At 41.5% G+C, this 17,013-nt stretch overlaps 1 protein-coding gene across 2 annotated transcripts; it reads right to left on the bottom strand.

Moving 5' to 3' along the window:
- Window positions 1-418: 418 nt before the first annotated feature.
- PRPF18 (pre-mRNA processing factor 18) lies at window positions 419-12,803 on the bottom strand. 2 transcript variants are annotated; one of them, XM_048500848.1, is made up of 11 exons: window positions 12,632-12,803; window positions 10,049-10,126; window positions 9,903-9,929; window positions 7,079-7,186; window positions 6,639-6,752; window positions 5,601-5,747; window positions 5,299-5,367; window positions 3,603-3,743; window positions 2,993-3,064; window positions 1,782-1,937; window positions 419-1,512 (listed from the first exon to the last, which is right to left on the bottom strand). In XM_048500848.1, the coding sequence occupies exons 1-11, from the start codon at window positions 12,695-12,697 to the stop codon at window positions 1,432-1,434; spliced, it is 1,059 nt and encodes a 352-aa protein (XP_048356805.1). In that variant the 5' UTR covers window positions 12,698-12,803; the 3' UTR covers window positions 419-1,431. The 2 variants fall into 2 exon arrangements, with proteins under 2 accessions (XP_048356805.1, XP_048356806.1); XM_048500849.1 differs by lacking the exon at window positions 9,903-9,929.
- Between the last annotated feature and the right edge of the window lie 4,210 nt (window positions 12,804-17,013).

Raw genomic sequence — 17,013 nt, forward strand, 5'->3', positions numbered from 1 at the left:
CTGGAACAAAAATTAATGTCCCATTGGGTCCTTCTGGCCTGCAGAAAGAACCTTCTCCCACACCCAAAGAGCTCTTCCACTGTCACCTTTCCCCACATTCACAAAGTGAAAAAAGGACACATTCATTCTACTCTATATGGAAAGCAAAACTACATTTAGGCAAGCATCAATAAAAACATTTTTTTCTAATTGTAGCTGAGATTTCATAAACCACTTGACTCGTTTAAACTGTCCCTTAACACTAAGCCCCAAAGCAGCATTAAGAACTCTACTACACACATGCTTTATACATGCTAACTTGTTTCATGTTTATCTCTGCAATTACAAAGACAAAAAATATTCTCGGTGTTGACAGAGGGGCCCTTGCCTTGAAAAGGGAATGGATATTGCAGACCCTGGCTTGGATTATAGTCCAAAGTAACTGGAATGGTCAATCTTTTATTAAAATAAAACCCACAGATATCAGCCCTTTAAACAATATTGATTTTTTCCCCCAACAATTTTTCATATAATTTCATATTAAAATGCATTTTTGTACAAATAACGTTTAGCTTTTCCCTCCAGAGCAGTTTGGTCTCAAAAATACCATGTTTTCCATTCTTTGAGAACAAGAAGACATGAATCTTCTACTGTCCATCATGTTCCTGGTCTTAGTAAAAAGGTGTGAAAGACCACTATCGAACATTGGTAACATGAATTATCCAATCAAATTTCAGTATCTTAAAAATACTCCCCAGAGACATCAAGGTAGACAACTTTTTATAGGCTAACACATTCCATAACATCAAATGCAAACTGCCATGCTGGTTTCCCACCACAAAAATTCACAGGGACAAGAAGATTTCTCCCATTAACTGGGGTGAGTAAAAGTGTTTGAACCTGTACTTTGGTTTCCTCTCTTACTGCTGAAAAAGAGACTCAAAATACATAGGCTCTTCAGAGAATCGACACAATTCACCAGAATAGCTTGGATCCTTCAGGTCCATTCCTAGATTATTTGGGGAAGGCTTCTTCTGCTAGAAGGAAAAACACTTCTGCTAGCAGAATGGATATGTGGGATCCGACTCAATGTGGAAAACATATACATAAGGAGTGTGTTTCCCCCCTACAAGGAAAGGCAACAACTTCAAGCAACCTCAGACACAGAGCCTCAAACTCTGCAAGATCAGACTTTTTAAAGCCAACTGATTCAAACTCTGAAAAGCAGAACAGAATGGACCTTTTGGGAACTGCTGAAAGTTCATTGAAAGAAAACAGCTCCATTAATGCTGGATTGCCTCTTGATACAGGTCTGTAACACGTGGCCTTGAGGTTCATCAAAGTGCAGCTGAATGTGGCGAGTTGAATGAACTCCAGCCTCCCACCCTTGGCCCACTCTGAGATGCCTCAACAACTCAGCAGCCCTCTCTCCCAGGCAAAGACAATGACTCGTCATAATGCATTGTACTCCACACATTTGGACGGGTCTGTTGAGAAGTGCTTCTGGCAAATGGTCATCAGCCTCTTCAGGCCCTGAGAAGTAACACAAAAAGGGTCAGTTGCTAACAGAGAAGTGACCGAGACCAGATAGAGAATCCTGAAATGAAGACACAAAGCAGCTTCTGTGGAATTTTCCAGTTGAACAGATGGATGCACTTCTCTAACCTAAACAGAGTCAACTGAATAGGACTGGTCCACATCTAATAACTGTTATTTGCACAAACACTGACCCCTTAAGGTATTTCTTGAGATTAACATGCATCCTTAAACCTTGAGCCTACCATCATCGCTCATCATCTCACCTGGATGTACTTCCTCTGAGTTTCATCATTCAGCACATGGGCCACATGCTTTGAGAAAATCTTTTCTCGGCCAGTTCGGGCATGGATGCCTACCATAGTGACGCCAATGGGCCAGGGAGCATTGCCAATAGCCATCTGGAGGTAGGCATCGTTGGCCTGCAGAAACAAGCAAACTGGTCAGCAGTGCACAAGGCCTCAGAGGCAGCCTAAACCACAAGCCAAGAGCTCCCAGCTTCAGCTTGGAGGCTGAAAGCCCAAGAAATCCTACCACTCTTTGCTAACTTCCACGTCAAGGACATGAAGAACACTCATTATCATTCTGAGCTGCTCAACCAAAGCTGGCATTGAAAACAAAGTGCTTATATATCTTTCATTCGTTAAAATCTATTGGTAATCTTTCCAAATATATGCCAGGCAGCGTTAATCAGTACGCTCAAGAGGAAGCCTGGATGGGGCCTCTGCTGGGCTGAGCCACAAAGCCAGGCCTTGCTACTCATTCTCTCTGATCACACTGTCAGTGTTGATTCACTCCAGGAGTAATTTCTAGACCTGACTGCTGCCTATTTGTCAATTTGAAACAGTGCCAGAGGCAGGCTGTGGTACAGACCACTGGAGAAAGACAATTAAGAACTATACTGAAGAAATGAGAAGATGACAGTTTGCTTTAAAGAGGAGTCTTTTGAAGAAGCAGCTACTGTTTTAGAAACGGAAGTGAAAACTGCATTTAGAACTGGGAGAAAAAATCACGAGGAGTGGATAGGATATCAATAGAGCTATTTCAAGCCACAGAAACAGAGCCCATCAGAATCTTAATGGATCCTCTGAAGATGCCAGCCACAGATGCAGGCGAAATATCAGGAAAAAATGCTGCTAGAACACAGCCATACAGCCTGGAAACCACACAGCACCCCAGTGATTCTGGCCGTGAAAGAACACAGCCATACAGCCTAGAAACCACACAACACCCCAATAATATTTTTGAAGGTCCTTAATTCATAAATTGGAAGCACCCTGTTGGCTCTTAACACACACAAAATGGAGTGCAATCCCCTGTGCCCTAAAGTATAGCCAGCTTATTACATGCTTGAATGCGTACTTTTGTGCTCATCTCTAATAACATTGTTTTGAAAAGTTAAGCTGGTAAAACTTCACACACTTTAATCCACTCCAATTACAGGGCATGAACACTGTGAAGTCTTAAATTGTAGTACCTTTACATACTCTCTTTGTAGCATGAATTTGATAATATCAGTTATTGATTCTTTGATGTCTGCAGGAAGAGTCTAAATAGAAACAAACAAACAAGAGAGATCAAGAAGGGAACAAGTGAGAGAAGCTATATTCTGCATAGCCCGACTTAGTAGCTCTAACATTTGTGAAACAGTATTGTGTTGAATTAAAATTGGAGAACACTAGAGATATACAGGGGAATAAGAATTACCTAGCCTCAGAGGAGCCTTGATGTTTCTGTACAGAATTGCCGACTGGCCTAGAGAAAAAATACCCTGTCCCTTTAATAGGGACTTAATGAGTGGAAATGGCCAATCAATACCTTTCATGCCATGCTGGTAAATAACATCCCGTAAAAGGGACAGGACAGTTTTTCTCCAGACAGGTGGCAACTCTAGGTTCGTGCAAGTAATTGATGCATTCCAATCAGGAGACAAGGCTAGAGCAGTAAATTACTCAAGACACAACAGACAAGCTCCTCTAGAATTCTGCATGCCCCAATAGTATTTAATGCAGATATGTGGCAGAATTACTTGCAAGTATGAATAGATACCCCAGAACAGACACTCACAAAAATTCTGCCCAGATTACCCTTTTCCGAAGTTTCCTGAACAGAGGTCTCAGGTATGATTCCGTCTGCTTCTGAGTGGCACTGTTCAGCTTTCCCTGCACCCCACGTTTCAAATAATCTTCTCTGGCATTCAGCTCCTTGGCCCAGACTCCAAGAAGGAACTGAGGAAGAGGAACACGTTAGAGCCATGCTGGGACTTGAGCAAATCTGCATTGGATAAAACTATATGTCTTAAAACTCACAGTGGTGCATAAGATGGAGGGTGCTGACTTTCTCATACACATTACAAGGTTTTAAGTTCTGAAAGCCCTCAGTGGTCATCATTTCAAATCCCCCTGCAACAGCTCTTTGAGGTTGGCCAGTGTTATCACTCACCAAAGCAGAAAGACTGGTGTCGGGGCCACCATCTGCCAAGTTTAGGAATGAGGCTACATTTGAAGCAGGGTATCTTAAGATCTCATCCAACAGAAAGGGGGCAAATATGACCTTCTTGCAAGTCACTTGGCAATTTTCCAATTAACAAATGCACAATCTTCAAAAGACAAAATTTTGGAAGGGAAAAAAAGAGGCTCATGAAAAGGGGGAGGGTATTTTAATGAGATGCTATTTTATTTTGCACTGAGGTGATTACCTTATTAGCCAGGTGCCTTCACAGGTTGGGACAATCTATAAGAAAAATCATTCTGAAGGCTCCAGAGCTCAGGAAATACAACAGGCTACAGGCAGTGGTACATATACACACCTTTTGTGAGAAACTGAGTCTAGCAATTATGCATCTCCTAACTATACATTTTCACCGGCAAGCAACACAATCAATCCCAAGAGGTGGTATTTGATGGAGAGGGAAAAACAACAGTAGGCAGTGAGTGAAACCCTTTTCCCTAATTAATCTCTGCTTTTTCCTTCCTTCTATTTCTGCCCCTTCAGTTGACTCCTGGTAAATTCTGGCAACGAGTCAGATCAGTTAGAAGCTAAGAAGCTGGAGAGGAAGGGCTACATGGGGTGGGATGGTGAATTCAGTGGGTGTTAAAACAGTAACTGTCTTCTTTCTTATGTGCACTTAGAGAAGAAGAATTTGGATTTATACCAAGCCTTTCTCTCCCGTAAGGAGGCTCAAGGCAGTTTACAAACTCCTCTCCCTAAAGAAGATACCTTGCGAAGCAGGTGGGGCTAAGAGAGTTCTGAATGAACTGTGACTAGCCCAAGGTCACCCAGCAGGAATGTAAGAGTGCGGAAGCAAATCTTATTCAGCAGATAAGAGCTCACTGCTCATGTGGAGGAGTGGGGAATCAGACCATGTTCTCCAGATTAGAGTCCACCTGCTCTTAACCACTATACCATGCTGACTATCACAGTCCAACCTGCAAACTGGAGCCAAGTCTGAGTTGGAATTCAAACATCTAATTCCATCCACAGTTAGCAAGAGGTAGGGGGATCTTTTTTGGACTAGTTAGCTCCCAAGTTTCATCAATTTAGAAAATTCCTCACAACCATATGGGCTATTGAACACAAAGCTTTTTGGAACAGTTTGCCTTGCCCTCTTGCTTCAATCTCTCTCAACAGTTTCTGAATGGTCAGTTCACCTTACAGCCAAAACAAGCATATAAAAATTAACATCAAAACACAGAGAAACACAGAGAAAGTTTACAGTGTTAGTAACTGATTACGCTCTGTTTTGGTTACAACTTAAATGTTCTGAATGGTTCTGCTTTCTACCTTCAAGAATTTGGTTATGATATCCATGTCTTTATGATCATCACCTTGCCCTAGAGATCTCCCCAAAGCCTGGAAAAGAAGATAGAAGATATTTACTATTATTTTCAACAATCCCCTTGCCTCAAAATTGCCACATGACTAGAAAGCCAAAATGTGCAAAATAGGAAGACTTGCAAAATCATTCCGATTTCTTTCCATTCCTCACATTTGTACATTTTGCAGAATGCAGTTTTTCTTTGGGGAGAGTTTTAACAAGTTTTTCGCCCAGGGTCTGGAAAAAGCCACTGGTTGTCCTACTGTACCTCCAATTCTTCAATGGTGGTGTTCTCTTCATGAACCTTGAGATCATTTTGAGTGTCATCTTCTCCCTGTTCCTGGCCACCAACAAGCTCATTTAGATACTGCTGGTCAATCTTATCCAAAGCAGCCTTCAGGTCATTTCTCAAGCCCTATGGAGAAGAAGAGACAACAGTTCTGAGTAGGGTAACTTGGGCCATTTCCACACAGGCCAAAAAAAGCCAGTAAAACGACGGTAAAAAGAGCGTTATTGGCGGGGAGTTTGCATGGCAGCAGCTATAGAAACAATGATGCAACGATGTATTCAACGGTGTATTCAAAAATCGCTCAACGAGCAAGTGTTTTCAACAACGCCACTCCTCAGCTGGCATCGTGCAAAGCGCCTGCCAGGAATTGGTGCCGCAGAGCCCACCCCCACAATGGCAGCCCACACTGGCTAATCCTGGCACCGAACACCCATGACATCAACCGTGGGGAAAAAAGAATGCCATTTACAAAACGCAGCCATGCAAAGCGCACCAGTTCAGCCAATGTGCTACCTGTCCACGGAGCGCCCGCCCATGCGAACGCTCCGTTGCTGCACAGTTGCCAATAACACCAATGGCACAACGCTTAATTGGCTGTGCAGAAACGGCCTTGGAAAGCAATTTACATTCCAGGCTTCTGGAAACTATATAAAACAGCCAGTTTTGACACTCTGAACAGATATGGGGCCATCTACAAATATTTCAAGCAACAGGGCAGGTGAAGTCATCCACCAGGTCTTTTCCAAGTGTGCTGGATCCCGCTGCCCAAGCACACTGGTATGGATGGGAAGGACCAGAGAAAGACATGCTATCCAAGCAGCCTTTGAACTGGAGAAGGGAAGGCGCTTTCTGGCGCCCTTCTCATGAATGCCTGATTCTGTACTCTAAACAAGTTTACCAGCTGTTTCTTTGCCAGCTAACTGGCACAAAGCTTGCACATCACTACTAAGCAATATGTACATACTTTTCCCTGGTCCTTATTCCTTCAGTGATCTTCCTTATGCTACATGGACTTACCTTGTTCACTTCTGGTGCTAGAATTTCGATCTTCCGTAACCGCTGGAAAGCATCATAATCAGTTTCTCCAAACAGCCTGACAGGTTCACCCCTTTCTCTCAACCGCCTAATGACCTGCAAAAAGCCAGAGCAGCTTCTTTAGGAAAACCTGGGGAAAAATAAGACAGATAAGGCCACCCTCATGCCTTAGCCTAAAATAATGCTCACAGAGGAAAACCCTAAGTAGTAAAACAGTAGCAAAACGGAAGCTGAAGTAGCAAAACAGTTTTAAAGCTAACCACATGAAGAACATTCACCTAGGACCCATGTTTCCTGGATTTCACATTCAGATGGTTACTGCGTGACAAATTTAAAACTGTATTCTAGAGAAGATAAATGCTATCAAGATATTGTCAGCCACAAAAGGCTGCATGCATGGTAGCTCCAGAAAGTGTTCCTACCTCTTGCCTAGAGAGAGTCATAGGCAACTTCTCCTCTGCCAGCTCTAACTCCAGCACTGGATTGGCTGATGCCATTTTTGTCTCCTCCTCCTTCTCCTCCTGTTGTACCTAGAAAGCCAACAGACAAAACCTAGAGTTTTAAAAAAAATTAACACAAAAGAAAATATGTGCTGCTCTACATGCAAGTTGTCGTAATGTGCATTTAGACTTCTGGTTCTATTTCTGTCACCTTTCACTTTGCTTCTCATTTATGTTTAACAATTTAAAGAGTTTCATCAGTCATCCATCAAAGCCTATCTCTTGGCTACAGGAATAGTCTTTGTGCATTCTTCCTTGATAATATCTCTGACCTAAGATAGGAAAGGGGGAATCAACAACAGTGCATCCTTCAGACATTCTACTATTGTGTTTTTATATCAGCAGAAACATACACCTTTGAATTCAACCTAATATGGCAATTACAGTATTAACGCAGGTAAGAGATAAGCCCCTCCCCCACTTATACAATTGTTTTCATGCAGCTAAAGGAGGGGGAATACCACATTCATTACTTACAACACTTGCATACTGTGCAACTTCCATGAGCAACTTTGAAATGAAAAAAAAGTCAGCAATGTAGTTATTTCCATTTGTATTCCCCAAAAGTGATTAATAAATGCAATAAAATGCACCACAGCCAATAAAAATATTGTGAGAATAACCCCTCCTCAATCTAGACTGGGGCCAATTCTATAAAGAAATGCAAACATCCCCCAAACTCACACAGGGCTTGGGATTTTCCACATGATCCTGGTAACTACACCAATTACCTAATGCCTGCTTAGCCCTCCACAAATTACGATGCTTCATAAGTTCTCTGCAGCAACAAACACTAAGCTAGAATCAAGACTCCCATAACATATTGCTGCCAAATCAAACCAAGGAAGAATTAAGACATCATGCATCATCAAATGTTTTAAAACACCTCTCAGTCAGTCAAATTCACAAAAATTCAATTTGAAATTCATGACCAACTAGGGAGCCAAATACAAGCTCATACAAAATAACCACATTTTACAAGTATCACTCCATATCCATTGTCTATCACCATATTTTGCTTTGGTCCCTCTTTGTGAAATGCTTTTGTTGAGTCCATTTAAGTTACTGAAAATGTCTCACCACTTTCAATTTGTAGGATGACACCCATTCTCCACAACAAAGGCAGACAATAAGCCCAGAATTTCAGCCATCCATACGAAACTCTAAGACCAGGTCAATTATCAGGAAAATATGCTGTGAATGTCCAGGACAATTTTAATGGCAAGCAAAAATCGCCCAGAAATTATTTATGCAGTACAGAAGCCTTATGTGCATTACCCAAAACAATATTTAAAGTCACATTATAATCATTAGATGTATTCATTTCTGAAAGCAAAATTGATGATATCACCCAGATGGAAACAGATTTAAGCTGGACAGTTACAAGCAGTGAGCAAAAAAAATTGTTTTGCTTGTTCAGTGCTTCCTCTTTTTAAGCAATTACTAAAGCAGTCTAAGCTAAGCAAAAGCGCCTGAACTTCCCAGCATAATCTTCTGCCTCTAAAATGTATTAAGAAACTTTAAGTACAGAACTATAGGGGCACTCTGTAATAGCATTTGAGTGCGGAATATTTCTTAGTTGCATTTATTTCAGAAGGCTCTCTGGGAAACCCATTCCATCCACACAATCTTTTGATCCTACTAAATATTACTGCCACACAAATCACTGCCCGAGAAACCCTCCCGCTTCTTAATGTATTTGGCTCTCTGCCTCAGTCAATCCTCAGCACTTTTTGCCCATTAATTTATCCTGAAAGGAATAAGGAGCTTTTCAACCATGCCACATCGTATCAGTAAAATTATAGCACCACCCTCACTGCCCCAGTGTCCTAGTCCCCTTATTTTTTAGTAAGCCATGTTTGCACAGAAGCAATACTCCTCCTGATAAATCTTCCAAGAAGATACTATATCTTACAGAAGCTAGATTCTTCCATTCCAGCACTACGCTTTTGTCTCACCTGTTGTTTTCATACTCCTCTAAAGAAATGAGCAGTCCAATCCAGAGCTCCTGGTGACGGGATGCAGCAAAAAACAAAACAAAAGCCTCCGTGCTGTCCAAAAAAACCCTCCAGTGGGCTCTATGGACTTACATTATCCAAGCCCCTGGCACTGGTGTTCCAAATTAACAAAGGGAGTTTTGACTTTAAAAGCTTAGATCTCAAACATCTTGTTGGTCCCTAAAGTGATAACGGACTTGAATCTAGCTGCTGAAATCAGCTACCAAGAAAAAAATTCTGGATTTGATGAAAGCATCAAATTTAAAAGAAGTAATTGAATGTACATTTCCACCTACATTAAACTGAAATTCTGCTCCCCTCCAAACTGTTTTTTCTAATATGGGGGAAAGCTAATTTCCAGAGGACTCACTCATTGCATTTACATAACTAGGGGAAAATACAAACTATGTCTCACATTCTTTTAAGAATCAGATTCAGAAAGACTGATATGAACACTCACTACACAAGTTTGCTGACCTTCTAAGCAGTACCAGTTTAGGGGGGAAAAGGCCAGAAGACAGGCCAAAGCTTTGCAGTTTTTGCCATGGTTCGATAAATTGGTTTTAGTTAACGTCAGATCCATTGTACATGCCTGCTGGAGCACAACATAAAAAAAAAGCAAGAAGAGCTTTATTCTCAAGCAGCCTCATGCCCTCTAAAGAAGAAGCCAAACTATAAACGACAATCCAAGAAGCTGCGGATCCATGCATGCCTCTTCCTACATTGCAAAATGGGTTGCAAAATCATACCTCTCCTGGGGGCTTCTTGTTTACAGGCTAAAGTGCAACAGTGACAAATTAGACAAAGAATTATTAGCAATATCTTTTAAAATTATCATAGAAGGTCAGTTACTACAAAACTAATATACATGTCAAAATGAGTTTTGCTGTATTACCTTGTAGCCACATCTTTCAAAATATGCCTCCTCTTCCTTCTTGGCTAGCTCACTGCGTTTAAAGTACTTTTTATTTCCCTGAAAGACAGACAATTAGTTAATTCAGTAAAAACTCATTTAACACTCTAGATTTCTTATTTTAATACTACTAAGCCAGGGGTCTGCAACCTGCGGCTCTCCAGGGGCTGATGGGAATTGCAGTCCATGAACATCTGGAGAGCCGCAGGTTGCAGACCCCTGTACTAAGCAAAGGGGTGGGTGACAGGTGCAGCTCATTAGCCCTCAACCACATTGGGTACCAGCCAATGCTATGCAGAGAATATTGACCACTGTAGCGTAAATTAACTTTTGAACATTAACTCCTTCAATACGGCCAACAATTCTAAATCAATCAAAACATTTTCAGCAAAGACATTCTGCATCTCGGAAGTACAGTAATTCTGCATCTCGGAAGTACACTATCTGATACTGATGGAAAATGGGGGTTGCTGGTTAATCCAACCTGCAGGCTATTCAAACATATTGTACCCCCAAAGAAAAGAGGAACAGAGACGAATAATTACAGAAACCAAACAAGAAGACCCAAGAGGGATTCATGACGAAAAAGGAACTGTACAGGGTGTCAACTACATCAGCCTTCAGCAGAACAACAGTTTCATTCGACCAGTGGATATTCATGGCGATAGTACACAAAAATACTATCACAGAATGCAAAGCAGCATGTGCAAACAGGGCCACTATCTGGGCAGTTACTGACTAAAAAGCCTTGGTCATCAGCTCTTCTCTGGCTGGGAACACTAAATTTAGCGGCACCTTGGCCCTGAAATGATGATGGGTTCTACCTGCAAAGATAACAATGTAGTACAGGCTGCTAGACTGGGGATTTTTACGGAAATGAACACCACATGGAGCAAACTGCAGCTGAAACACCTCAATTAGATCCAGTGCCTTTGCCCTTTGTGAGCTAGGAGTATTGCTCAAAGTTGTGGATTCTATTGTGTATTAGCAAGTGATACTGTTTCAGGACACATAGCCTGCTGTTCTCCTGTTGTTGTAGTTCACATCAGTTTTAGTGTATATAATGTGCTGTATTTTAAATTCAACATGAAAACCTGCAAATGATAACAAGGAAGTGATCTATTCATTTTTATATAAATTCATTTATATAAATTCATTTCCAAAATAAAAGAACACCAGAACACCTGACTCTATTGCCTGCTGGCCTGGCCAGGTACAGAACACCTGCCTCCATGCCTTGCCAGCCCAGACAGGCACAGAGCACCTACCTCTAACCCCCACTGACTCAGCTCGTCACAGGGTGTACAGTCACCATGCCACTGTGGTGACACAAACTGGGAGTCACTCCAGGCTCATCCGCTGCAGTGGTGGAGCCCTGTTGCAGCAGGACCGGAAGGTGAGTGGGAAGGGGGAGATAGAATCCACCCACATGAGTTTCACAGGCCCACACTTGCTCTGTCATAAAGCTTCTGATGCTGCAGAATCAGGGATCACTCCACTGTACTCTGAGACATCATGCTCTTGCACTTTTTCTCAAATAACCAAACATTCAGCCCAATGAATACTTTTGGGTAACTACCAACAATTTGCATGATGTTTTTGGGTGGTACAAGGTTACTTTTTATGTTGTAAGGTGCTATGTTTTTTCTGTAAAAGCTTTGTCATTCATTCAGTCATTCCATCTCATATCCTTTATTAGCATGAAATAAATACAAAAGATATGTACATCAAATGTGACAAAGTTGGCCATTTCTCATAGTAAATATTTGCTATTGTCATTTCATAGATTTAAAGTTATGACCAAAAAATCAAATTGTCAACATGCCAAGAGAAACTCACAAAACCACATTAAGAGCACATTAAAACAAATAGACAAGTACACTGCATGTATCCTATGCTTTAAGCAGCATAATAGCAGGTAAGCTTTCAACCAGGGCCCACTGACACCTATACACTATGCTGCAAAAAATGTGCCTGTTGTTCTCCTGTCTGAACACTAGTTGAAAGCCATCGACAACTATCACACATCACACAAGAGAAAAAGTAGGCAAGGCAACCCTATACCTGTAGGCCAACAAACTGAAAACACAACACAAAAGGAAAATGTACTCCAATCCCATGGAACCTTCTGCTTTTATCACCTGATTGCTGCATGTATTATACTGCCAGCATTGCATTATTTTCTACTGAAGTAACACAATTTTTCTACATTGTATCAAACACCACGTTTTCATAACTGCATCTACTATCTTAATTATGTCCAACATTCCATTGTTTCAAATTTGTCACGTATTATGTAGTACACTGTCTCATTCTATAGATCCTACATTTTAAAACAAAAATTCTCACTCCAAATATCCTCTTGGTCTCCTAAATTACCCTTCCCCACATTTTCTTCGGATCGCCCTTTCCCATTCCCCCTGGTCTCATTCTATTACCAATTTTCTTAGTATTATCTTCCCCCCTCCACTCCCACATTTTCTCACGGTCTCCCCCACCACCTTCCTTCATATGGTCTCCTTTTCCTTCTGGTCCCTCCGTCCGCCCTGCCTTCCATCAACTTACCGCAACTAGCTCCTTCTCTTCCATCAGTTTCCGCTTCCGCGCAATTTCCGCCTTGAGGATGTCCATTTCCTCGCCGGGACCCCTGAGGGAACCCAAAACCGACCAAGAGGCCCTTCCACTGCCTCACGACGAAATCCGCACCCGCCTCCCCCCACGCAGCAAAACAATCTGACCTCACTTCCGCACAGCCGCAGTGGAAGACGACAACGAGGTAGGCGAGGGGAGACTTCCGGAGTGGCTCCACTGTATGAATCTTGTGGGTGCGTAAAGGTCCGCTCTAGGCAAAAGGGTGTCTACTCTGGATGTCCTTGTGTTTGCCTGCGCGTGCCGACAACGACCGGCTGTGCCACAAGAGAACGGAACCCTCGTTGTGCAAGATAAAGGACTGCATTTGCTCTCTCCGCTAGCGGATAAATTGTGCTTGCCAGAACGCTCTTCTGGAAAATGCTGCTTTTCCTTCACTTCAGTCGGATGATTGTATTTTTGTTTTACTTGCGGCTTTGCAAGGACCCCTGGTCTTTCTCTAAAGATTATCAGGGTTGATCAAGTAAAATAAAGCCAGAATACCAAACGAGCATACTTGAAAATCCATTGCCCACCACCACCAATCTTGGATTACGTGTTATTTGTTTATTTACTTTTCATCCGCCTTTCTCACTGAAACTCAGGCGGATTATAGGATATAAAGGAGTGTAATCAGATAATACGAGACAACCAATAAACAAGGACAACCAATAGCCTTTATGATTGCTGTTTCAGTTACAATTTCCACATTTTAACCTACTTCACAAGATTGTAGTTGGAATACAATGAGGAAACGTTATGCATGTTACTCTGAGCTTTTACTAAAATATTAAGTCTTTTTACACATTGGGCACATTAGTTTTCTTTGTCAAAATGTCTGATATAAGCATATCTCATTTGAAAGGCCTGCTGATATCCGTGAAAAACAATAAAAGATTAGCAATAAAAGTTAACAAAAAGGCGCTTGTGGAATTGGAAACGAGATGATCTTCCTTTGTAAGAAAGTAAATAAAACTTAATAGATATAACAAACTTGGTAGGATAGCCCTCATGAGTGGAATGTAACCACTGAATTATACTACTTATTGAAAAAGAACAGATTTATTACTTCATGTATACCCAGTAGGGAGCCAAACTGATTTAAGAGTGTTCTCCATTTATCTTTAAAACTACCCTGTGTGGTAGTTAGGCAAACAGCACAAGGTCACCCAGCAACCTTTCAGGGCTAAACTACAAGTGATGGTAGGCACTCTAAATCAGTGGTTCTCAACCTGGGGGTCGGGACCCCTTTGGGGGTCGAATGACCCTTTCACAGGGGTCGCCTAAGACTCTCTGCATCAGTGTTCTCCATCTGTAAAATGGATACATGTTAGGGTTGGGGGTCACCACAACATGAGGAACTGTATTAAAGGGTCGCGGCATTAGGAAGGTTGAGAACCACTGCTCTAAATCAGTGATTCCCAAAGTGGGCGCCACCGCCTCCTGGTGGGTGCTGCAGCGATCCATGGGGGCGGTGATGGCCACAGGTAGAAACATTAATACATATATCTTTCTGTTTAATTGCTATTAAAATTAAAAAAAAATTAATTTCCAGGGGGGCGCTAAGTAATATTTTTTCTGGAAAGGGGGCAGTAGGCCAAATAAGTTTAGGAACCACTGCTCTAAATGATGGTAGGTAGAAGCATTTCCAGTTTAAAAATTGCCAGTAGGCCCTAATCCATGTTACAAATGTAGTATAGCAGCCCCAGGAGCTCTTGTTCCTCCCCCCACCCCACCTTTTCAAATGCAGAAACAGCCATGAGGCACTTTAAAGACTAACAAAGTTTTATTCTAACATAAACTTTCATGAACTAGAGTCTACTTTGTCAAGTGCATGTAGTGAGTCTTTAATTGGCAGATCTATTAACCATATATAAAGAAACAGTTGATACAATCGATAAGGACAAAGGACAGTGAAATTCAGGTAGTACAGGGTGAGGCATAATTGTGTAAAATTAAAACTTAATCAAGAAAAGTACAGAGAGCAATCAGAATAATTTGCAGTGAATGGTGAAAAGCCCTGGGCACTGTTTTGTAACAGTACACCACTGCACCTATACACATCGTATGCTCTGCCCTTTTCTGGCCCTTACACTGGCGCTGGTGTTTGGCATTGTGATATGCTGCTGTGTCTCCTGGTCACAACAGCATAAAATTAGGATTGCCAGCTTTCCAACCTTCACATGGAGTTGACTGGACATCTCCTGCAATTAAAGCTAATTTCCACATTACAGAGATCCATTTCCCTGGACAAAATGGCTGCTTCAGTGGGCAAATTCCAATTCCATAGATTGAAAGTGAAATCCCTCCCCACCCCTGCCCACAGGTATTGCCTCCAAATCTCCAAGAATTCCTAGATTGGAAATCCCAGATTAATTTCTATTATAAGTAGTTCCTGGAAGGCTTTATAATTGATCTATGAATTAGCTGTGATTAACTTGTTTTTCTGATTTCCAGTGTATATATACTCTGAAGTCCTGTTGTATTCTGTAGTGCTTTGTACTCAACTGAAATCTCTACAAAACCACACTCTGAGACAATTTTGTGACACTCCCACAGTTATGACCAGATTTCAGTTTAAAAGAAGTTCCCAAGGTTTTGAAGAACTGTAGTCATAGAAATGGAATCATTCAGTTTTATGTACATATTTAGCACCTTCTTCAAGCCAGCCTTCCTTTTATCCTTACAACAAGCGTGTGAGGTACGTTAGACTGTGAGAAAATTACTGACCCAAAGTCAATCAATGCGTTTTTCAAAATATTTTCAAATGTGTAATTTTCCCAACTTAAAAAAACTGCAGGTTTTTTTTAAATAACTCCATATATGGTTCTTGAAGTTTTGAAATGGCCACTATATAATAAAGGCATGTAAACTGAGAATTCCCTGCCTTGTTTTTTACAACTTGAAAAGATAAATTATGGCCTCTCATACGTTGAACTAGAATTTCCTGAATGTCACAGAATAAGGTTGTTCAGAAAAAGCACAGGGTGCAGCCAATAACATGCTGCACAGCTTGTCTCATAAAATTATCCAGAGAGGCTTTAGACTGCACCAGACTATTTACCCTCCTAAGTTCTTGTAATATTCAGTAATTTCTCTCTGTTGATGGTTGAAAACCTCCTGTGGAACGTTACCTTTGTAAAGCATCATTAGCATTAGGGGGAAAGGGAAGCAAAGGGAAGCAGAAATTGAGTCTGTATTACCTATGCACATTTATTTCGGAATAGGATCCACCAAAATTTCTATTAATAAAATTATACAATATCTTGTTCTTTTTACTAAGTCTAAATGTACATGCAAAAAAAGTGGCTTTTCTTACTGCAATTATATACTCAGTCAATAATTAAACTGTGCCAGGATCATATAGATGCTGACAGAGTAGCAATGCTGGGAAGACAGTGATGATACAAATACAATTTTATTCAGACAAAAATGTTAAGAAGATAATATTGCCAACAGATGCAACAGGGTATATGCTAAGCATTATTGGCTGTTTTGTTTTTATAAGAAGTTGAATGGAAAAAAATCCTATTTATTATTGTTTACTCTTTTTCCCATATAGAATTTGTTGATCCTCGACTGCAATTTGCTGTATAGAATTTGTCGGTCCCTGACTGTAATTTGCTGGTCTTTGACTGTAATAAAGTGAAATTGAATACTGTTTTTCCCAGGAGAAAAGATGGCATGGCATAGCCTGATTTAATCAGATCTCAGAAGCTAAGTTGGGTCAGTACTTGGAAGAGAGACCACCAAGGAAGGTTCTGCAAAGGAAGATTTCTCACTTGTCTGGAAGCTGGGGTCACCACTAATCAGTTGCAACATGATGACACATATGCAGGTAATCTTCCTCCAAGCTGCTCAGGGATTATCCAGTTTTCCCCTTTACAAATACTTTGGGAAAAATTAAAAATAGTGATTGGAGCAAGGTACACTGGACAAGAGCGGCCCTTTGTTTGAGCCAGCAATGACTCAGGCAGGAGGTGGGCCCTCGCAGGGTGGTGATGGCACTGTTCTGGGCCCATTCCTGCCCCCCCACCCACCCCCAATCCTGGCCCTTTCTGGCAGGTCATTGCTGACAGGACCAATCTGCCACAAGGAACAAGGGAGGAGACTTGGCCATCCAAGCTACCCTTTCCTGCCTGTCTTCATAAGTTGACTCTTTGCTCCCTGTTCTCCTCACCACCTGGCAGAGGAATCAATTCTCTCTTTGTACTGTTTGTGTCTGGTCCCTCTCTTTAGGCTCTTGTCTTAACCATTGCCTTGACCAATTAGATCAGCTGTCATCTGTTTCTGGCACGAGGCCTGCTGGTCTCAGGGGC

Source organism: Sphaerodactylus townsendi, linkage group LG06 (genome assembly GCF_021028975.2).
Source record: "Sphaerodactylus townsendi isolate TG3544 linkage group LG06, MPM_Stown_v2.3, whole genome shotgun sequence".
Lineage (NCBI taxonomy): Eukaryota > Metazoa > Chordata > Lepidosauria > Squamata > Sphaerodactylidae > Sphaerodactylus > Sphaerodactylus townsendi.

Bases quoted from the DNA above. Each gene is read 5' to 3' on its own strand.
- PRPF18 (XM_048500848.1), bottom strand. From the start codon at position 12,697: ATGGACATCCTCAAGGCGGAAATTGCGCGGAAGCGGAAACTGATGGAA. The intron at 7,187-9,902 runs GTATGATTTTGC...TTGGCTTTCTAG, and splicing joins ACAAGAAGCCCCCAGGAGAG to GTACAACAGGAGGAGAAGGA. The intron at 1,938-2,992 runs GTACTACAATTT...TTGTTTCTGCAG, and splicing joins TACAAAGAGAGTATGTAAAG to GCCAACGATGCCTACCTCCA.